The 24,256-nt window shown below is 41.1% G+C and overlaps 1 protein-coding gene across 1 annotated transcript in view; it reads right to left on the reverse strand.

Annotated features, from left to right (window-relative positions):
• BLVRA (biliverdin reductase A) overlaps window positions 1-24,256 on the reverse strand; it is a 53,008-nt gene that overhangs the window by 24,383 nt on the left and 4,369 nt on the right. Inside the window, exon 2 of the mRNA XM_055421128.2 lies at window positions 11,958-11,990. Within this exon, the coding sequence (XP_055277103.1) occupies window positions 11,958-11,969 (12 nt within the window). The 5' untranslated portion in view covers window positions 11,970-11,990. The remainder of the gene's footprint in view (window positions 1-11,957; window positions 11,991-24,256) is intronic.

Consider the following 24,256-nt stretch of genomic DNA (forward strand, 5'->3'; position numbering starts at 1 on the left):
ATTCTATTTGCAGTTCCATAAGGACTAATGATGTTGAGCACTGTTTCACGTGTTTATTTGCCATCTATGAATCTCCACTGGTGAGAAGTCTGATTATCCCACAGGCTATATCAACTATCTACAACTAGGCAGGGGTATGCCAGGCCTGTCTTTAAATATACTGGGTCCTTAAACCCAGCTCACTGGTCATCTTCTCTGGAAGCCATCAAGCTTTTTTGTTTTGTTTTATTTGCATACACTTTTTCTGTTGAAATGCCTTTGAACCTTGGCGGAAGCTGTCTTGATTAATATAGTTTTATGGTTTAAGTATGGAAGTCCACTACTGTGAATTCATTTTCTTTTTCAAAATTCTAGTTCTCCTGCCTTTACATATAAATTTTAGAATCAATTACTAAATAAATAAAATAAAATAAAAATTCCTGCCAGAATTTTGAGTGGGATTATATTGAATTTATGGATAAGTTTGAGGAAAAAAACACAACATCTTCAGTAAAATGAATCTTCTAAACCATGAATATGGTATATATATACATTTATTTAGGTCCTTGATTTCTTACTTTCTGTCATTTTCAGTGGATAGATTCGGCACCCATTTTGTTAAATTTATACTTAAATTTTTATGATTTTTAGTGTTGTTATAAATTTTATTTATAAATGAAATTATGCTTTACCTTTCATTTCCAATTGCTCATTGTGAGTATATAGACATACAACTGATTGCTGTATACTGACTTGGCATCTTGCAATCTTGCTGAACTCACTTATTACTTCTAGCAGCTTTTTTTGTAATTCTGTTAAAATTTCCACATAGACCATAGAGTGAGATGTGACTAGAAATGATTTTACTTCCAATCTGTATGTGCTTTACTCATTTTTCTTGCGTGACTGCACTGCGCGGGTATGATTTTGAACAGGAGCAGTAAGAGAGGACAATCTTGCTTACCTTTTAATCTTTGGGGATAAAATTTGTTCTTTCACCATGAAGAATGATCTTGGCTGTAGATTTTTTTGTAGATATCCTTTATCAGGATGTGGATATTTTCATTTATTCATATTTTGCTTACATTTTAAAACCATAAATGGTCTAACTTTGTCAAGTGCCTTTTCTGTGTCTATTGAGATGATCATGTGATATTTTTCTTCTTAAAGTCCATTGATACAATGACACCTTTCATTCCTAGGATAAACCTCACTTGGTCATAATGTATTATCCTTTACATATACTGTTGATTCTATTTGCTAAAATTTTATTTTAAATGTTTGCATCTGTGTTCATGAGAATCGTTCAGTTGCTTAGTCATGACTGAAATAACATTATACCATTTCAAACATAAGAACCTTACAACAGTATACTTCCACTTCTCTCTCCCTGACTTTGTACTGCTCTTGTTACATAACTTATAAACTGCTCAAGGTACCAGTCAGGATTCAGTAATGTGTTCTAAGCACAGAGTTTTAACATGGGGAATCAGAGGTTTACATCACCATTGCAACCACTGGGAAGCTAAAGCCAGAGAAGCCATCACTGACCATCTCCTACTGCAGTCAAGCAAGCAATTCTCAAGAGTTTGCCTGGAAGCCAAGACCTCAGGAAAGCATCTGCAGCCTGAAGCTTGGAAGACCAACTGTGCCCTCTGAATAAGTTTCTTTCTTCAGCCTCCAAATCTCCCGGGAGCACCTCTCACTGGCCAAGTTCACACATGAAATGGAACTTTGGGAAATGTAGTTCTAAGCTTGTGGCCACAATGCCCAACTGACAACAGGCCGTTTAGCCCAGTTAGTGCCTTCTGGGTTAAAGTCTAGCTTTTAATTTTTTATTTTTTACAGTCTCATACACAAAAAAGCAGAAAGACAGTCTTTAGAGAAATCTGTACTGAACAGCCAAAATACACGTCTGATCAAATATTTGCTTCTTCTTTCACTCAGAAAAGGAAACAAGCAATTTCCTTATGAGGCTGATCAAATATTTGTTTCTTCTTTCACTTGGAAAAGGAAACAAGCAATCTCCTTATGAGGCTGAATATTTATGGTATTCCTAAGATTAACTACTAAATTACTACATTACAGAAAATAACGAGGATCATAGGTTTCTGTTACTTTTAAAAGAGGCATGAAGTTAAGAAACAGCTTCCTTATCTGTAAGAAGCCAAGTCCCTTTTTCCATTTTAATAATTAATGATACACACATACTTGTAAACCTGGCTTGCATAGTGTCTGACTCAAAGTGCTTTCAAATTTCATTTAGACAATATTCCCTTGCAAAACTGATACCAAGGGACAAGGTATGGATGAAAATGCTGACGTATTAACAACTGAGTTCCTTGTTGGGAAAGAACTTCATTTTTGAGGAAAATGACTTTGCTAGACCATTTCACCTGTGTCTGTTCATGTTACATGAGGCATCAAGGCCCGTTCTGAAAGGAAACTGCAAATCAAAGAGATGAAGGCTTCTGGTTTCCCACTTCACACATAAGGAGCTTGAAAGCTGCCACTCTACCCTGACAAATAAACAGCTAAACAGACTGAAAAACTAACTAAAACTAACTCCTCTAGGATCCTTAAGAGAGGTGAGACCATGAGGCAAACTGCTGCCCCCACGACTGGAGAAACAGAGGGACTAATGCACAGAATAACTTGGTGGAGCAGAGACTCAAGAGTGGAAACCACAGCAGGAACCAGTAGGAAAGCCTGAACTGTAACAGATGAGTGACTGGGGGCTCAGTGTGGACAACTCTGAGACCTAAAAGCTCCAGAGGGACCCAGTCACAGGAAGACCCTCTCAGTTTTGTGACATGTACCTCCAGGAGCTTGACCAGGTTCTCACAGTAAATACTGGAGACATTTCCTCTTGTGCTTCCAACAAGACTGGGTAAAAGCATCACTCTTGAAATACACCAGTGCTTTGTACTTCCTAAGGAGGCTGCCCTCACAGGAAACTAGTTAACCAGACCCCAACCTGCTGGGGTATTATCAGACCCTAACTGATTGCAGGGTAGGGAAAAATAGCTGACCCTTGAACAACATGGGTTTGAAGAGTGCTTGTATGTAGACTTTTTTCAATACTAAATTATCACTGTACTAGATAATCGTGGCTGGTTGAATCGGTGGATGCAGAATTGTGGATATGGAGGAACTGTGTGTATGGAGGGTGGACTATGAGTTATAGGCAGATTTTCAACTATACAAACAGTCAGCATCTCTAACCCTGGTACTGTTCAAGGGTCAACTGTACAAAACTCCAGGCTACTCTAGAATTCCATTTGGGAGAAGGGAAACACCTCTAGTCATACTCCCCTCACCTAAGAGGGGAAGAAAAATAAACTGAAAAATACTTCTGTGGTTCACAGTACAGAGCCACAGGCTCACCAGAAGACTGAGACTTGATCGTGGGACTGTAGAATGTGCCCCCTCCCCCTACACCTCCCCACCATGGGAGGCCCATTTAAAGCAGTTCCTTTTATGATACATCATGTCTGGAGATCAAGAAAAAACGACAAGCCATAACAAGACAAAAAACACAATCTGAAGAAAGAGAGAAGCACCAAAACCAGACATAACAGGAGTGTTGAAATTACTGAGACTGGGAATGTAAAGCAACTATGATTACTATGCTAAGGATCTAATGGATAAAGTAGAAAACATCTAAGAACAGATGGGAAATGTAAGAAATTGAGAGAAATCATGAGACAGAATAAAAAAGAAATGCTAGAGCTCAAACACAATGTAACAGAAATGAAGAATGCCTTTTATGGGCTTATCAGTAGACTAGACATGGCACTAGAAAAAAATCCCTAAAACTGAGGATATCGCAATAGTGACCCCAAAAAACTTGAAAAGCAAAGAGAACAGAGACTGAAAAAAAGAAGAGAATATCCAAGGACTGCGGGTCAACTACAAATGGTGTAACACACATGTAATGAGAACACCAGAAAGAGAAGGAACAGAGAAAAGAATACGAGATATATTTGAAATAATAATGACTAAGAATTTCCCTAAACTCATGTCAGACATCAAACCACAGATCTAGGAAGTTCAGAGAACACCAAACAAAACAAATGCCCTGTCCCCAAAAAAAGATGTTTAGGCATACCATTTTCAAATTATAGAAAAGCAAAGATAAAGAAAAAAATCCTGAAAAAAGCCCGAGGGGAAAAAACCTTACCTACAGAACAAAGATAAAAGTTATATCCAACTTCTCAACAACCATACAAGCAAGGATAGAGTGGAGTGAAGTATTTCATGTGTCGAGAGGAAAAAAACCTACCAACCTAGAATTCTGTACCCTGTGAAGTTATTTTTCCAAAGTGAAGGAGAAATAAAGACTTTCTGAGACAAAAATTTGAGGGAATTTGTTGTAGTAGACATACCTTGTAAGAAATATTAAAAGAATTTTTTAGAAGAAAAATATTACAGGTGAGAAACTCAGATCTACCTAAAGAAAGGAAGATGGATTAAGTGAAGGTAAAATACAAACTTTATTTCTCTTATTCTTAATTGATCTAAATAATAACAGCAACAAAGTACTGAATTATTTATGCTTATGTATACATTTGCTGCTGCTGCTGCTAAGTCACTTCAGTCGTGTCGGACTCTGTGTGACCCCATAGACGGCAGCCCACCAGGCTTCCCCATCCCTGGGATTCTCCAGGCAAGAACACTGGAGTGGGTTGCCATTTCCTTCTCCAATGTATACATTTATGTTTATGTAAATGCATATACATAGGTGAAATGAATGACAGCACTGATCCATAGGACAAGAAGAAGGAATGGGATTATTGTTATTTTATAGGACTAACACTACCTGTGAAGTGTTAGAGTTATTATTTGAAAGTGGATTTGAATTAGTTGTAAATGTATGTTGCAAGCTCTGGCACACCAATAAAAAAGTTTAAAAACTGAAGTATAACCAATATGCTAAGAAAAAAGAGAATACGGAACCACATAAAATACTCAGTTTAAATCACAAAAGGCAGAAGAAGAGTGGAAGACAAAAACAGGACCAAAGAAAAAAGTCAATGAATAGAAAACAATAACAAATATTAATCTACCTATATCAGTAACCACTTTGAATGTTAATGGTGTAAATGCATCAATTAAAAGATAAAGATTGTTGGAGTGGACCAAAATTCAAGACTCAACTCTATGTTGCCTACAAGAATCCACTTTAAATATAAAGACACATATGGATTAAAAGTAAATGGATGGAGACAAATATATCATGCTAACACTATAAACAAAACAAAGCAGGAGTAGTTAATTGCAAGAAGGGCATTATATAACAAGGTCCAACATGTGTGCATCTAACAACAGGGTACCAAACTACATTAGGTAAAATCTGATAGAACTGCGAAGAGAAATAGATGAATCCAAAATCAATTGCATCACACTCCAACACCCCTCTAACAGAAATGGACAGATCGAACAGGCAGAAAAATCAGGAAGGACACATTCGCACTCAACACTACCAATCAACCAGACAAAACTGACATCTGTAGTCTGCTTCACCCAACAGCAGCAGGAGGCACATTCTTCTCAAGCAGACACGAAACATTCACCAAGACAGACAGGCTATAAACAATACACCTCCACAAATTTGAAAAAACAGAAATCATACAATGTCTGCTCTGAGACCACAATGGAATTAAACTAGAAATCAATAACAGAACGATAACTGGAAAATCTCCAAATATAAGGAGACTAAACCTTGTGGCTCAGTTGGTAAAGAATCTACCTGCAATGCGGGAGACCTGGGTTCGATCCCTGGGTTGGGAAGATCCCCTGGAGAACGGAAAGGCTACCCACTCCAGTATTCTGGCGTGGAGAATTCCATGGACTGTATAGTCCATGGGGTCACAAAGAATGGGACAATGCTAAGGAAAAAAAAAAAACAACAAGTCAAAGAGATGACTAAACTCCTCTGCAATTTAGTAGCTAAAACTTTCAGGGTGAGAACTTACAGAAAGCAGAGGAAATGGGAGGAAAGAGCAGAAAGGGGAACGTGCGTGTAGATTACGAGGAGGCTGAAGTATGCAGAGAAAGGAGATGGTGAGACATGCCCAGCGGAGGGGCGGGCAACAGGTTTCTAGAATGTCTAACATTCCATTTCAGTTGTCTTGCTGTGCCCTGCTGTCTTGAACTTTTGATAAAATGCACTATATATTCAGCCCTGTAGAGGTGCCATTTTAAGGAACAAAGGAACAGGAATAGTTTCAAGACGCAGAAAAGGGACAGACAGAACAGCAAAGTGACTCAAAAACTAATTGGGGACCAACTTATCATCACAAAGTGAGCCTGCTCTCCCTGTCTTGGATGCAGAGAAGCTAAATGTTTGGAGCTCTAGATGATGGGATTCCGAGATTGAGAACACATGCTCTGCCAACTCAGAAAAAAAAATTTGTTTTGAGATAAGGAGGGTAGAAGAAAATGTAAAATCACCGTAGAACTTCAAGGTGGGAGGTATAAGGGCAAGTGCTAGGTTCCCACTCCAGGAGGGGATATGATGATTGCAAATGGTCTGGAAGGACAACCTAACGTTTTTCACTCATTTACAAGAATCAGTAAGTTTGATCACACATTGATTGGCATGGGAAAACAGGCATGCTCATACGTTGCTGGAGGGTGAGGAGAACAGGCAACCTTTGTGGAGAAGAGCTTGGAAATATTTAACATGCAAATACTCTTTGTTGGGCATGGGGGGAATTCATTTTTAAAGCACATATATAAGTGAAATGACTCAGGTTTACTGCAGCCTTGCTTGTAACAGCAAAAGACTGAATATAAATATATGTTATTAGTAGCAGCCTGGTTAGATCATTATGGTATACTTTGAAAATGGAATGCTACAGGGCTATAAAAAAAGAACAAGGAAGTTTTTTATGTATTGGAAGGGACTGATCTCCAAGATACATTGTTGGCTGAGAAAAGCAAAATACAGACCAGTGCAAGATATGTGCTCTCAGTTCAGTTCAGTTCAGTTCAGTCGCTCAGTCGTGTCCGACTCTTAGCGACCCCATGAACCACAGCACACCAGGCCTCCCTGTCCATCACCAACTCCCGGAGTTCACTCAAACTCATGTCCATCGAGTCGGTGATGCCATCCAGCCATCTCATTCTCTGTCGTCCCCGTCTCCTCCTACCCCCAATCGCTCCCAGCATCAGAGTCTTTTCCAGTGAGTCAACTCATCGCATGAGGTGGCCAAAGTATTGGAGTTTCAGCTTTAGCATAAGTCCTTCCAATGAACACCCAGGATTGATCTCCTCTAGAATGGACTGGTTGGATCTCCTTGCAGTCCAAGGGACTCTCAAGAGTCTTCTCCAGTTAATGTTAAAAAAGAAAAAAGGAGGGCAGGGCAATGGCTGAAGGAAAAAAAAATACTTGTATATGTTTTGAATCTCTCTGGAAGAACAGACAAGAAACCAGTAAGGGTAGTTGCCTTGCAGCATGAGAACAGAGTAGCTGGGAAAGAAGAGGACTTCTCAGGGTAAAGTTTTTTTGTGTGTGTGTGAAATTCTTTAAAATTTTGAATCATGTGAATGTATGTTATCCAAAATACAAACACTTAAGATAGATATAAAAATCCGAGGGATGCTCTGAGGAGATGAACACTCTACAGTTTGTACAGAGTTGGGCTTACACCCTGCTCCCTTCCTGGGCCCCTGCTATAGAGCTGGGTGTCCTCTGCTGTCTGCCCTCCAGGACACTCTGCCCCTGATGGTGCCCACTGCCCCCAAATCAGCCAACACCCCACAACTCCAGGCTGCGTCTGCTCTCCCCACTCACCCTTCCAGTTCAGCTGTAATCTGGGTTTCACTACCAAACCTCTCTGCCTCATTACAGGTCATCTCAGATCTTCGCCAAATTCAAGGGATTTCCCTAGACTGCATTCTCCTGGACCTCACTCCTGTTTGATACTTGAGGGGACTTTCTTAAAATTCACTGCTTCTCTGTCTTCCCTCATCGCACAGCGAGATTTCCTTTCCACCCTTCACCGCTTTCCCTCTTCATCCGGCACCCTGGTGGTGCGTGTTCCCCCATGCTCAGTCCTGTCCCCCAGTCTTCTCTCCTCCCTGTATTCCCCAAGTAGGGGGGGGGTGCCTCTCATTCTTAAGGTTTCCAAGACCACCGTTGTGCTGAAGGCTCCAACATCATGCATGGTGAGCTGTCTTCTCCTCCAAGCTCTAGACCCAGGAAGGAATGCCAACTGGGCATTTCCACCTGGCCGTCCCACCCTGACCTGGATCCTCATATTCTGTGCTGGACTCCAACCACCAGCCTCACTTGACAGACTGTGCTCTGAACTTCTGGGCAAAGGCCAGGGGCTCCACAAATTCTATCAGGCACCCAGTGTGATGTGCTGGAAATCCTGGGAGTCTTTGCTGCCTCGGACAAATCCTCTGAGACCAAAGGGCTGACTACAGCTGAGAACCTGCTCCTCCCTCCCCGCTCTAGCCAGCCTCAAGTCACTGCAGGTTTCTCTTCCTCTGCATTTTCACTAATCCACCCAAACTCTGGATTGCTGTACACGATGACTAGACAGTCTCTGAATCATCCCATCATTGAATCAACTGCCACTCAGTGAGAACACATGGTGTTTGAGGCACCAGGTCAGATGCTGTGGGGATGCTAAGATGCAGGAGGCACACGGACAGCTCTGCCCAAGTCAGAGAATGGAAGGTCACAAAAAAAGTGATCGTTAAAGGGCCATGGAAATTAAAGGGCCACACAAGGGAGGTATCACTTCCAGAGAGAGAGCTCTGAGATGTTTTACTGGAGCAGTGAGGACCATGTCAGGCTGCCCAGGGATTAGACAGGAAATGGAAGTGAGAAGGGGGTCACAGAAGGTAGTCATGGGGTATTTAAGGCAGAAGGGAAGGCAGACTAGTTAGAGGGGGTCCCACGGTCTAGGAATATTTTTAAGAGGTTAAGAGAGAAAAGCCACCAAAGAAAGGAAGTCGAAATTAAAGAACAGAAGGGGTGGTTGACGATTGACAGAACTATTACTGAGGCAGGCTCTGTGAGCTTGATATGAGTGCAAAGTTTCTACTCCTTTTGCACAATTTCCAAGACCATGAGAATTAGAGCGAGTCATGGGGCCTTCAGAAAAGAGGGCAGAGGCACCAGAAAATGGTTAACAGAGGTCAACCCTGGGGCAGGGGAGGCTGGGGTGATGAGGTAGTGAGGAGACTTACTTCTGACTATTTAACATATTGTAGCTTTTGAGTTTTGTTCTAGGTCTGTGTATTGACACTACTACAAAAATAAATTTTTTTAAAAAAACTTGTTTTTTGTTTTACACATACATACATTCTTTTTTTAATATTCTTTTCTATTACAGTTTATCACAGGAGATTGGATATAGTTCCCTGTGCGATACATTAGGACCTTGCTGTTTATCTATTCTAGATGTAATAGTTTGCACCTACCAGCCCCAAACTCCCAGTCCATCTCTCCCTCCCCACTTCCCCCTTGGCAACCAGAAGTATGTTCTCTACGTCAGTGAGTCTCTTTCTGTTTTGTAGATAGGCTCATTTGTGCCATATTTTAAATTCCACATACAAGTGATATAATATGTGTCTTTCTGATTTACTTCACTTTAGTGTGATAATCTCTAGTCGGGTCTGTGTTGCTGCAAATGGCATTATTTCCTTCTTCTCATGGCTGAGTAGTACTCCATTGTATGCACGTACAACATCTTCTTTATCCTTTCATCTGTCGACGGACATTTAGGTTTTTTCTATGCTGTGACTATTGTGAATAGTGCTGCTATGAACACAGAGGTACATGTTTCTTTTAGAATTATATTTAAAAACTACTTTTTAAGGATGAATTTCAGTATAATGCTAGGAAAAGACTAGAGCAGGTTGAGCATGTCAACAACCCTCCCTCTGAAGGGAATGAGAAAATAGGATTACAGTAGCTTGAGAAGACCTCAGGAGTTGTTTCGTTCTGAAAAAGTAAAAACTAAAGCAGTTGGAAATGCTGATGGGAAAGAACTAGTAGAAACAAGGTGAACAATGCAGCTGGTCAAAGAGGAATTCAGAGAGGTGGTACAGAATATAAACAGGCAGCAGAGTCTTCAGTTCTGAGTGTGGACAATGTTGTTTGTCATGCCATTAAACAAAGGATGTTGAGGCTACCAAGCCAGCAGCCTCTGCAGCTACCTGCAATGGTGTACCCTCAGAGGACTCAAGATGGGAAGGAGTAGGACACTGGTCTGGGATAGCTAAGGTGCATATCAAAAGAATGATTTCAATAAGCCTAGACTCTTGCATCTTCTCATACATACAAAAGTGATACATTTATTAATTCGAGATAGTCGTTTTCCTTTAAATAATAGCAATCTTTTACCTTCCAACTACCTTTTTTTTTTGTGTGTGTGTTTGTTTGCAAAAACTTCTATATATCCTTGGCACATCCCTTACATCCCTTACCTCTTTAGAGCAGTCCCTCAGAGCTATAAGAGAGGCCGTAGCCCAGGCTTAAGTTCTCATTAGGTCTGCCCATAAAATGTAATTCTCAACTTTGCATTTTTTTCAGCTGACCCACATTCACAAGAAATGTCTGGAATGGGATGCAGTGGGTCCTTTCCTGAAGTTCATTCCCCTTCCTTCTTCCCAGATCCAGCTCTGGGGTAGAGGAGAAGATGCTCTAGCTGAGCCTGATTAGTCTAAGCTAGCTGGAAAATCTTACCTCCTCTGACACAGTAATTGGTCCAGGAATGGGCATGTGACTCAGATCTGGCCAGTGAGGCCTAAAAAGGCACTTGCTGGAACTTAAAAGAAAGAAGGTTCCCACTCTTCTGGGAGAGCTGCAGGAATCCATCTCTTTCTCCCAGTCAGAGTGAATGAGGATGCATGTAGCCCCAACCGCTGCTGGCAGCCATCCTATAACCATGAGGGCCACTGTCTCCCAGACGGAGCCAACACTTGGATGAGAGCAAAGAGATGGAAAGATCCTGGATCTTTGATGAGATGGGTGAGCCACTGGATCAACCCGCCCTGGAGCCTGCCCTCCATCTGGACTTCCAGAACAAAAACCACATTGAACTGGGATTTTCTGTACTGGCAGTCTGGAGCTCTCTCATTGATAAACATCCCTTCCTCTAGGAAGAAAAACGAGACAAATGGGGAGGCAGAAATTGAGAGAGATGACGTCTGATGGTTCCAATTTTTCTGCACAAAGTAAAAGGTGATCAGAAGCTAGAGTGAGGAAGGAGCTGGGAGGAGTGAGGACCTGGCTATTCAGGGCAGAGGGAAAGAGAGCTGTCTGGAGGCCAAGGAGGGGGCCTGGTGGGCATGCCGAGCACCCAGACGAGGGTTCTGAGAAGTCAGCTGCAAAGAGCATGAAACAGTGCCACTCACCCAAGACCACCATCCTCTGGGCATGGCCTCTGGGCTGGCCATGCAGGATCAAGAAGACAAGGGGAAAGGAGCTGGGGGCATGAGTGGTAGTGGAAGGGAAGACCCCAGGGTCTAGGCTGGACCTGAAGGGAGTGAAAGCAGAAAGGGCTGATTGGTCAGGAACAAACCAAGGCACAAAGAAACGAGGCATCTCACTGGCCCGAAGAACAGGTTCAGTGGAAGTGAGAATACAAGGAGGTGATGCAGAGGAAGGTCCTTCTCAGCAGAGTTAACTGTCCCCAGAATAACACTAGGGCCCAGCAGCTGCCAGGCTCCATTGTAGCCCACTCCACCCCAGCCCATGAGTGCTGTTTCAGGATTAACTGAGGTAGATAAACTCTAATCTAACTGAAGCTGAACAGACACAGACAAGAGCTCAGAGGGGCCTCATTCTTCTAGTATCACCCAGAGCCATGTGCGTGGCAGGATGCAGGGGACATGTTTTCAAGTTTGTGCTGATGTTTCCGAAAGCTCTGGAGGGAAAGATGCTCTGTGAAGGAGAAATGAAGCATGCTGCAAGAAAAGCATCCTTAAATCGGTCCTCTTAGAGAACTCACCTCTGTGTTCATCTTGGTCTCTTTCTGTAGAAGCTGTGAAAACAAAAGCAGAGGTTCAGGACCTTGGTGGCACTCGCCCCCAACTCTGTGCAGACACTCTCCTTGATCACCTCCCCTTCCCCCAACTTCCTGTCCAATTGGCTCCATCTCCCTCAAATGCCTTCATCACCTGTGCCCTCCATTGAGGGGACCCAGGTGTCTGACCTGAGGCAGGTACTCGCTGGCCCCCCTGGGACATCACACCAGTACTGTTTCTCTAAAGGATACTGCCAACCTCTAAGGTTTTCTCCTATACTGGAAGGGATGCCTCTGTGTACTTAAAAGAATGATGCACTTCCCAAAGTTGGGGCTTGGAGAGGATAGCTTCATGTCTACCCTTCTGTTATGGGGACAAACAAGGCAGTAAGAAATATATACCTTCTTTTTTCCCTCCTTGCTGAGTTTCCCAGGGACTTAAATATGTTAAAAAATCAGGACTGAAGCATATACACCACTATGTATAAGACACATAACTACTAAGGACCTACTGTATAGCACAGGAAACTCTATACTCAATATTCATTCTGTAGTGACTTATATGAGAAAAGAATCTAAAAAGTGGATATATGTGTATGTATATTAATTGATTCACTTTGCTGTACCCCTGAAACGAATACAATATTGTAAATGAACTATACTCCAATAAAAGTTAAAAAAAAATAGTTCAGTGGGCTACTCTGAAGCCTTGACATTGAGGAGGAGACAGGCAAGCAAGAGTCACAGGGAATAAGGAAAGAAAAAAGGAAGATGAGGGGAAACAAGAGAGAGAAGGGAAAGAAATAAGGAACTTGTGCAGAATAATGGGGTTCCAAAGTTTGGGGGTTCCAAACTTTAATGGGCTCCTGGGGCTGCCTGTTGGAAACGGGCTTTTCCGGGTTGCACCCCCAGAGCTTCTACAGGGGAGGGAGGCTAAGAGTACGCATTTTCAACAGTATCTAGGAGACTGCTCAGGTGGTCAGAGGACCACTCTTGGAGAATCACTAGAATTGACAGAACAGATGGGTCCCAAAGAGTGAACTTTCTCATTCATTTTCAGAGCAGTGAGAATTTTCACTTGATTTTAACTAGGATGGTGAGTGAGGGTGTGGGGGTAGAAGTGATGGAGAAGGGACTAAGGAAGCCTCTCCAGCCCTTCCACGTGGGGTGAGGGGTTGTCCGGGATGCCAATAAAAAGGATGCTCCTGAGGAGCCGAGAAGGGGGAAGGAGAGACCTCCAGGGCCTCCAGAAAGGGAGACTGAGGTCGCCCCTGTCCTTGGACCAGTCCTGCATTTGATTTTATTCTCTTTCAGAACACAAGAAGGGTTACGCATAGCGAAACGAACTGACTAGCAACAGCAAAAATAATACCCGTCTTTAAAAGCCTTGACTCCTAGCAATCCTCAGATCACCTAGGCTGTGCATTGAAAATAACTGGTTTTCAGTAATTCCCTTCTGAAAATAACATGTTTTCAGTAATTCCTTTCCCTCCTCCCTTCCTGTTCCTCCTTCCTGCTTTTGACAGTAGGTCTCATGACCCAAGCTGGTCAGCACACATGTTGTCTCTCCTTTGGCCATATGGAAGGTTTTCAAGTTTCCTGGAAAATCTGAACAGAGGAACTCGTTAGAAATCAGACCTTAAAGAGCAGAGAGTGAGTGATAAAGAGGGGGAGCTTTCTTCTCAGGTCCTCGGGAGTCAGTATGGGTGTGCTGTCTTCTTGTTCATAAAATACCTCCAAAGAATAACCAAGACACTGATGGCAAAGCCAGAAAAAGCAAGAACTAAGTCAAGGATGTGTGCTGGGCAATGGTCTGGACTACAGGGGCTCCTGGAGGAGCCCGCCCCACACAGAATCCTCTCCATCACTCTATGGCAAGTTACTTATACTGTTGAGAATGTTTGAGTGTCCCTTGGGGCTTACATGTGGGTGGGGAAGTCAGATAACAAAACATGAGGAGGTGGATAACAGTTGTGAGAGGACTGGGTCAGCTGCTTTATCTACATGAACCTAATCTTTGAAAACTGACAAAAAGGCTAATAATATTAACTCCACTTTACATATGAGGGACCTGAAGTTCAGGGTAGGTTAAAGCACTTGGCCTCACAGTCATCGTATTTTGGTTCTGAGCTGTAACTTTCAGCTTCCTTGTTCTGGAGCCAAACCCAGAATGCTCCAGAGACCTTTCCAGGGCTGTCTGACACTCAGCCAGAGAGCTGTTATAATAAACAGAAGATATAGGGTTTGCTCTGGCTTCAGTCAAGGACTACTCTAGTGACCCCGGTCAAACAGGTTCCCCATTTGTAGGCTGAATGGCTGGACTTCATCTCTAAGGTCTCTTCTAGCTCTATAATGCTCGCTGATTCCCAAAAAAGGAAAATATGGTGACTCCTGAAATAGTGCTCAACCTCAGTTGTGAAATGACTTTACCCAGATGCTCTATCAGACTGACAAAGAATTCAGAACGTTTGCCACAGAGTGTTAGTCAAATATCTTTGATTTTTTTTTTTTTTGCCATGTTTTGCAGATTGTAGGATCTTAGTTCCCCAACCAGAGATTGAACCCAGGGCCCCAGCAGTGAAAGTGTGGAGTCCTAACCACTAGACCACCAGTGAATTCCTTAACATCACTGGGGAACTACAGATAGGTATCGCCACAGACAGCAGTTTAGCAACATCTATTAAAATTCCAAATGTAAGCAAATGAACTCTGACCGAGCATTTCTACTGCTTCCCACTTTTTTTTAATTACAAAATTTTTTTCAAGATTTAACAGCTAACTTACAATGTTGTGTTAGTTTAGGGTGCACAGCAAAGTGATTCAATTATATATATCACACATACACATGCCTAATTTATATGTAATAACCAAAACATGGAAGGAACCTAAATGTTCATAGATAGAGGAATGGATAAAGAGATGTGGCCATACAAAAACTGAAATAATGCCATTTGCAGCAACATGAATGGACCCAGAGATTATCATATTAAGTGAAATAAGTCAAACAGAGAAAAATAAATACCAAATAATAGCATTTATATGTGGAATCTAAAAAATGATATGTGAACTTATTTACAAAACAGAAAAAAAAAAACTCAGAGATAGACTCACAGACACAGAAAACAAACTTACGGTTATCAAAGGGGAAAGAGGGGATTAACAATATACACACTCCTATATATGAAACAGATAAATAAAGACCTCCTGTATAGCACAGAGAACTATATTCAATATTTTGTAATCACCATTGCTTTCTATTTCTGTCTCTAGACCCCAAACCACATTCAGGAGAAATCAGTAAATTGCCCTGAGTCCTTTGTCCTTTTTTTTCTTTAACTCTTATTTTATAGTGAAATATAGCTGATTAACAATGTTGTGATGGTCTCAGGTAGACACTAAAGGGTGAATCCTTTGTTCTTGTAGAAATACTACTATTGCTTGCCTTCCCTTTCTAATAAGAACTTCCAGAAAAGCTTTCCTATAAAAAGTCTATACAACATTACTTATGAATTTTACTGCCTTCCCACAGGATCTGGGAAAAACAAAACAAAACAGAAACAATTTGCAGAGCTACACATGCATGAGAAAGAACCCCACCTGGAAATCCTACCACCCTAGGCACCAGCAGTCTACTACCAAGGATGAATTGTATTATCATTTACAAAGCACATTCAGCAGGAATATCCTGGACAGATTATTTCCATTCTCCTCCTCCTCCTAGTCTCAACTTCCTTTGTAATAATATGGCACTGTTGGGGGAGGCAGCAACCCCAGGCCACCTTTTAACACCTGCCCTGACCATTTTCCCCACTGTCCTGCCAAGACCATTACAGTCTGAACAGAACCCAAGGAGGACTTTATTCTATATTTTAACATATTCGAAAAGATCTAAGACCTAACCCTATAACAAGAAGATTTACTTTTGTTTTTGTACTCTCTTATTTTTCTTGGGAGTATAGTTGATCTACACTGTTGTGTTAGTTTCAGGGGTACAGCAAAGTGTATCAGTTCCAGACATACAGATATGCATTCTTTTCAGATTCTTTACCCTTGTACATCATTACAGAATATTGAGTAGAGTTCCCTGTGCTATACAGTAGGCCCTTGTTGGTTATCTATCTTACAGTAGTGTGTGTATGTTATGTATGTTAATCCCAGACTCCTAATTTATCCCTTCCCCCCAACATTTTCCCTTTGGTAACTGTAAGTTTGTTTTAGAAATTTGTGAGTCTGTTTCTGTTTTATAAATAAGCTTATTTGTATCCTTTTTAATATGAGAGATGAAATGGTTCGATGGTATCACTGACTCAGTCGACGTAAGTTTAGAGCAAACTCCAGGAGATGGTGAAAGACAGGTAAGCCTGGTGTGCTGCAGTCCATGGGGTCGCAGAGTCAGACAACCTAGTGACTGAACAACAACATCCTTTTTAAAATTAGATTGCACATATGAGTGATACCATATTATATTTCTCTTTCTCTGACTTACTTCACTTGGTATCATAATCTCTAGGTCCACTTATGTTGCTGCAAATGGCATTATTTTGTTCTTTTTTATGGTTGAGTAATATTCCAGTGGATATATGTACCACATCTTTTTTATCCTTTCCCCTGTTTAGATTGCTTCTGTCTTAGCTATTGTAAATAGTGCTGAAAAAATCACTGGGGTGCAAGATTTACTTTTGTGTGATTTTTATTTCAAGGGTTTAATATTTTAAGAATATTTAAAATATTTTAATATTTAAAAGCTTAAAGGCTTTAAGTTTCTGACTTTTAGCATTATGTTTAGAAAGACATAATTTTTTTTCTTTTAGATTTTTAACTTTTCCCCCCTTTATTTACATGTTTAGTTTTAATCAATCTAAGCTGTTTGGTATACGGAATAAGAGAAGACTACTGTAGTCTCCCCAAATAGGTAAATTGTTCTCATATCATTTATTCTCATAAATTTATTTATTCTCATAAAGATTCATTCTTTCCCCCAGTGGCTCATATTTAAATTCTTATGAATATGGTTATTCTTTCTTTCACATTATTGACCCCGATTTCTATACCTATATTATTTATAGGACTGTGCCTTTACAACGTATTCTGCTTTCTGGTAGTTCAAGTTCGCCCATTAAATTGTTTCATATTCTTATCTATTCTTGCTCACTCAGACTTTTAGATTAAATTAAAACAGCTTTGTCAAGTTAAGAAAAAAATTCCACACGGACTGTGCTTGTGATTGCATCAAATTGATAAGTTAAATTAGTATTAATCGTTCAGCTGTCCCACCCAGAAATATATGATATGTCTCTGCAGGAGAAGCCACTTACAGAAAACAGAAAAAGAATCTCAAGTTAGTTTTTGAATTACTGCATAATTACAAATGACAGCTCAGGCTGCAATGGTTCACTAGAAAGTTAATGGAAAAAAGTCAACACTTTGGCATAAATAACCTGCTTAAAGCATTTTCAAGTAGGTAAGCCTCTCCTCAGATGTCCTGCAAGCAGACAATCTATCCTCTGGGAAATGGGGTTACAGATCATCATACTAAGTGAAGTAAGTCAGAGAAAGACAAATACCATATGACATCACTTATATGTGGAGTCTAAAATATGACACAAAATATGAACTTGTCAATTAAACAGAAACAGACTCACAGGCACAGAGAACAGACTTATGGTTGCCATGAGGGAGAGGGGACAGGGAGCGATGGATTCGGAATTTGGAATGAGCAGACGCAAGGTATTATATATAGTGGATAAACAACAAGGTCCTACCGTAGAGCACAGGGAACTATATTCAACATCCTGTGATAAACCATAAAGGAAAAGAATACGAAACAGAATGTATATGTATATATAACTTACTTTGCCATAGAGTAGAAATTAGCAAAATATTGTAAATCAACTATATTTTTTTAAAAAATACATTTTTTTAAAAGAAAGGCCAGTTCTAGACCTGGCTTGGGTATCCACTAGTTGTGTGACTGAGGCCAGGGCACATGGTCTCTGAGCACCTTGAAAAAGGGGGACAGATGAGTGTAAATGAACTTAGACGACCCCTAACACACTCTTTCAGTGCTGACATGCCATAAATTCTAACTCACTTCTATTTTTTGTTTCTTTGGTTTAGCTTTCTTCATGTTTAGCTTGGTTACCTGGAGGTTATTAGCTTCTCTTGGGTTCACTTAGGGCTTCCCTTGTGGCTCAGCCGGTAAAGGATCTGCCTGCAATGCAGAAGACCTGGGTTTGATCCCTGCGTTGGGAAGATCCCCTGGAGAAGGGGAAGGCTACTCCAGTGTTCTGGCCTGGAGAATTCCATGGACTGTACAGTCCATGGGGTCGCAAAGAGTCAGACACGACTGAGTGGGTTCACTTAGGGGCAGACAGACACAAGTAAGCGAGGACAAGGCTCAGGTTATCAGATCTAGGGAAGCTGCTGCCCAGCTGCCCAGAGACCCTGACACTTAGCAGGTAAAGTATTCCTCAGCGCTCTGTCTGAATATATGTCACTGTCCTTCCCCTCCCAACTTTCAAAGCCCCTCCCACCTGCTCCATGACCCTCCTAGTGGCCATTTCAAAACCTTCTGCCTTTCACGGAGAGTGACCTTGATATTCAGGTCAGTCACTCGGTTGTGTCGACTCTTTGCGGCCCCATGGACTGCAGCATGCCAGGCCTCCCTGTCCATCGCCAACTCCCGGAGTTTACTCAAATTCATGTCCATTGAGTCAGTGATGCCATCCAGCCATCTCATCCTCTGTCGTCCCCTTCTCCTCCTGCCTTCAATCTTTCCCAGCATCAGGATCTTTTCAAATGAGTCAGCTCTTTGCATGAGATGGCCAAAGTATTGGAGTTTCAGCTTTAGCATCAGTCCTTTCAATGAACACCCAGGACTGATCTCCTTTAGAATGGATTGGTTGGATCTCCTTGCAGTCCAAGGGACTCTCAAGAGTCTCCTCTAACATCACAGTTCAAAAGCATCAATTCTTCAGTGCTCAGCTTTCTTTATAGTCTAACTCTCACATCCATACATGACTACTGGAAAAACCATAGCTTTGACTAGACGGACCTTGATATAACAGGAGAGAAATGTTGTATCAGGAGTCAAAGCACTCTTACTAAGAATGAACAGCTAGTATCCTGTATTTAAACTTACAGGGGTGTATCCATGCTTTAAAAGAGCAGCTTATTCACTCAAATAATTGCAAGCAATACAATCTGAGTGTAACACAATTTTAAAGGTGGGTTGAGGGAAGGACATTCCGGGGCCCATACATGCTGTTAGGCACTGATACCCAAGAAAGTCCAGGTCAAAACCTTGGTCCCCTATTGCTGAGATTAGTTCTTTCTGGCCAAGTGCTTTTGGAAACCATGAACTGCTGGAACATCCGAGCACAGCACAAATGCCAAGTGTGTTGGGGCTGGGACAAAGGAATATAAATCTTCTACCTGGGAGGAATTTGTGTAACTCTGGTTTCCAGATAGTTATTTACGTCTAAGATTTATTTATTATTTGGCCGCATCAGGTCTTAGTTGAAGCATGGAGGGTCCTGGATGAGTCACGCAGGGTCTTTCGTTGTGGTACGCTCACTCTCTAGTTGTGGTGCTTGGGCTCAGTAGCTGCAGCACTGGGGTCTTAACTGTTTCGGGACATGTGAGATCTTTGTTCCCCAACCAGGGATCGAACCCACATCGTTTGCATTGCAAGTTGGATTCTTAACCACTGGACTACCAGGGAAGCCCCTGGTTTCTAACACTTTAAAATCTCAATAATTATGCTCTTCAGGATTGTTAGAGGGAATGTGTTTTCTTTGCCCTTAGCAGATCAATTAAGACTTTCACAAGCAAAATTTCACAACGTGTTAAGTGTGACCTCGATGTTAATTGTATAAATCATATTATGCTCTACAACTGAGCATATGATGTTTTTCTATTTTGTGCCTGTTCTGCTTTCCTATATTGCTTTTTCCCAGCTTTACAGAGATATCATTGACAGATTACATCTTATCAGTTTAAGGTGTACCCATGATAGTTTGATCCATGTATATATTTCTCATGCACTTTTTTAAAGAGGCTGCAAATTCTCAGATTTCAGATGAGAAAATTTAAGGCCTCCTTTCAAACTCTGAAGTATTATGACATGGTTTTTGTGATGATAAAAAAAGTAAACAGTTAAGCTATAAGATTAATCATTCTGTACAAGACATACAGAAAATATCAAACTATTCAGGCACAAGCAAAGATATGTTTTCCAACTGAGTTGGAATATGGAGGATTAAAAAGCTTAAAGAAATCCTGCAATAAAGTTGACAAAGAACACGACATAGAAGGCTCCTGGCTCCCCTCCTGCTATGGACACACCGAGTATAAAGCTACAGTGGGAGCAGTTCCTTCTGAAAGAGATCCAGAAACTAGCTCAGTGACTCCTACACATCTGGTGAATAAGCAAATATTCACATCAAAACAAGTAAGAAAGGCTGAGTCAAATGACAAGGTCCTACTGTATAGCACAGGGAATTATATTCAATATCCTGTGATAAACCATAATGGAAAAGAACATGTAAAAAAGGAATATATGTGTGCATGATTGAATCACTTTGCTGTATAGCAGAAATCAACACAATATTGTAAATCAACTAAATTTCAATTAAAAAAAGATCTTTACAGTGAACACTACAAGGGAATTCCTTGGCGGTCCAATGGTTAGGACTGTGCTTTCACTGCCAATGGCCCGGATTTAATTCCTAGTCAGGGGACTAAGATCCCACAAGTCACATGGAATGGCCAGAAAAAAAAAGAAAAAAAGCTATAAGACATTAATGAAAAGAACGGAAAAAGACACCAAAAAATGAAAAAAGATATTCTGTGCTCATGGATTGAAAGAATTAATATTATTTATGTCCATACTACCCAAAGTGATCTACAGATCCAATGCAATCCTTATTAAAACTACAACGGTATTCTTCACAGAAATAGAAAAGCAACTCTAAATTTTGTATGGAACCACCTAAGATCTGAAACTGTAAATCTCCTGGAAGAATACATAAGGGGTAAGTAAACTCCTTAATTTTGGTCTTGGCAATGATTTTTTGGATTTGACAGCAAAACCAAAGACAACAAAAGCAAAAATAAACAAGACAGACTACAGGAAACTAAAAAGCTTCTGCAAGGCAAAGGAGGCCATGGAATGGGAGAATATCTTGGCAAATCACGTATCTAATAAGGGATTAATAACCAAAATATATGAGGAACTCCTACAACTCAATGGCAAAAAACCCCAAATGGTCCAATTTAAAACTGGGCAGAGAAACTTAATAAGCATTCTTCCAAAGACATACAAATGGTCAACAGGTACACAAAAGGCTTTCAGCATCCAACATCATTAATCATCAGGGAAATCAAAATGAGAAATTATCTCACTAGTTAGTTTGGCCATCATCAAAAAGAAAAGAGAACGAATATGGGTGAGGATGTAGAAAAAAGTGAAAGTTTGTGTACAGTTAATGGGAATGTAAACTGGTACAGCCACTACGGAAAACAATATGGAGATTCTTCGAGAAATCAAGAATAGAACCACTGTATGATCCAGCAATCCCACTTCTGGGTATACATCCAAAGGAAACAAAATAATTATCTCAAAGAGATAGATATGTACTCCCATGTTCACTGCAGATTATTTAAATAGCCAAGACCCAGAAACAACCTAAGTGTAGACAATGAAAGGATGGAAATGTGACTCATATAGAGTCAGTCCTGCATACCTAAGGATGTGCAATGCACAGATAAGGAAACTGACTATATTCATTATATTGCACCATTTTATACAAGGGACTTGAGGACCCAAAGATTTTGGTATCCACAGGGGCTCCTGGAACCAATGCCCTACAGATAGTGAGGGACGACTCTATATGGAATATCATTCAGCCTTAAAAAGGGAAGAAAATATTGTTATTTGTGACAACATAGGTGAACACAGACAGTATCATGCTAAGTGAAATAAGCCAGGCAGAGAAAGACAACTAATGCATGGTATCACTTATAAGTGATTCCATCACTTAATGCATGGAATCTATAGAAAACTGGTACCCAGTGTAGGAGAAATAGGGAGAGATAGGTAAAAAGGTACAAATTTTTAGCTACAACATGAATAAGGTCTGTGGATCTAATGTAAAACACGGTTACTACAGTTGATAACAGTCATGTATGATTGAAATTTGCTAAGAGCCGAACCTAAATGTTGTCACCAAAACCAGTAAATCTGTATTAGCTTACTCCATGGAGAGAATACTTTCATAATGTTATCTGTATATCAAATCATCACACTATATACACTTTAAGTATCTTAGAATGTTTTTGTCAATTATACCTCAATAAAGCTGGAAACAAAAATCCTGCCTTAGCTATAACAACATGACATTACCACTTAAAACAGCCAGAGGTCAAAAGCAGCAGTGGCTACATGTGTTTGTATTTTCTTTTTCAAAAACAAGTTTGCCTATCGCCTTTTATTCCCACAGCAAACATTACGAAGTTAGGGCCCTCAAGCTTTCATTCTGTAGAGACAGGAAGATTTTAAATCACTCGCTGCTGGTGGTTCTCCATCTGCCCTCCTCCTCCCTCCTTAGGAACTGGCTGACCTCCCTATGTTGCGTCTCTTGGCCTGCTTCACCCTCCAGCTTCCACTTGGCACTGGCCAGAGAAGGAGATCAGAGGAGGAGAAAGGCGTAACACAGAACAAACCTGACTCCCTGCTTGGTCACTCTGGATCTTCAGTTCAGTTTAGTCACTCAGTCGTGTCTGACTCTTTGTGACCCCATGAATAACAGCACGCCAGGCCTCCCTGTCCATCGCCAACTCCCGGAGTTCACTCAAACTCATGTCCATTGAGTTGGTGATGCCATCCAGCCATCTCATTCTCTGTTGTCCCCTTCTCCTCCTGCCCCCAATCCCTCCCAGCATTAGAGTCTTTTCCAGTGAGTCAACCCTTCACATGAGGTGGTCAAAGTATTGGAGTTTCAGCTTTAGCATCAGTCCTTCCAATGAACACCCAGGACTGATCTCCTTTAGAATGGACTGGTTGGATCTCCCTGCAGTCCAAGGGACTCGCAAGAGTCTTCTCCAACACCTGAAGAAGCCAAAGTTGAACGGTTCTATGAAGACCTACAAGACCTTTTAGAACTAACACCCAAAAAAGATGTCCTTTTCATTATAGGGGACTGGAATGCAAAAGTAGGAAGTCAAGAAACACTTGGAGTAACCGGCAAATTTGGCCTTGGAGCATGGAATGAAGCAGGGCAAAGGCTAATAGAGTTTTGCCAAGAGAACACACTAGTCATAGCAAACACCCTCTTCCAACAACACAAGAGAAGACTCTATACATGGACATCACCAGATGGTCAACATTGAAATCAGATTGATTATATTCTTTGCAGCCAAAGATGGAGAAGCTCTATACAGTTAGCAAAAACAAGACCAGGAGCTGACTGTGGCTCAGATCATGAACTCCTTATTGCCAAATTCAGACTTAAATTGAAGAAAGTAGGGAAAACCACTAGACCATTCAGATATGACCTAAATTAAATCCCTTATGATTATACAGTGGAAGTGAGAAATAGATTTAAGGGACTAGATCTGATAGACAGAGTGCCTGATGAACTCTGGACGGAGGTTCGTGACATTGTACAGGAGACAGGGACCAAGACCATCCCCATGGAAAAGAAATGCAAAAAAGCAAAATAGCTGTCTGGGGAGGCCTTACAAATAGCTGTGAAAAGAAGAGAAGCGAAAAGCAAAGGAGAAAAGGAAAGCTATAAGCATCTGAATGCAGAGTTCCAAAGAACAGCAAGGAGAGATAAGAAAGCCTTCCTCAGCGATCAATGCAAAGAAATAGAGGAAAACAACAGAATAGGAAAGACTAGAGATCTCTTTAGGAAAATTAGAGATACCAAGGGAACTCTGGATCTTACCTCTTTGCAAAACCATGTTGCCTCTGGCCTGAAATATGCAAAGAAGCACATTCTCAAGGCTTTGCCTTCCAGGCTTGCTCTTTCAAGGCCTAACAGTTTTCATTTATATAAAGAAAAGAAGTTGCACAATAGAGGATCACACTGGTCCTGTTGGAGGTTGACAGCAGACCTACTTGGACAGCTGCAAGAGCAAAGGATTATCACATCCCCTTCCTGGTCTGGTCCGCACCAAGACTTCTGCAACAACTAGCTACACCCCTGCCGCCTTTGAAGACCGAATTCTAACTCAGGGGTAAGATGGTTCCTTGGGACACTAGGTTACCATCTTCTCTG

The sequence above is a fragment of the Moschus berezovskii genome, chromosome 3, assembly GCF_049115385.1.
Source record: "Moschus berezovskii isolate FMDL1 chromosome 3, NW_MosBer_1.0, whole genome shotgun sequence".
Lineage (NCBI taxonomy): Eukaryota > Metazoa > Chordata > Mammalia > Artiodactyla > Moschidae > Moschus > Moschus berezovskii.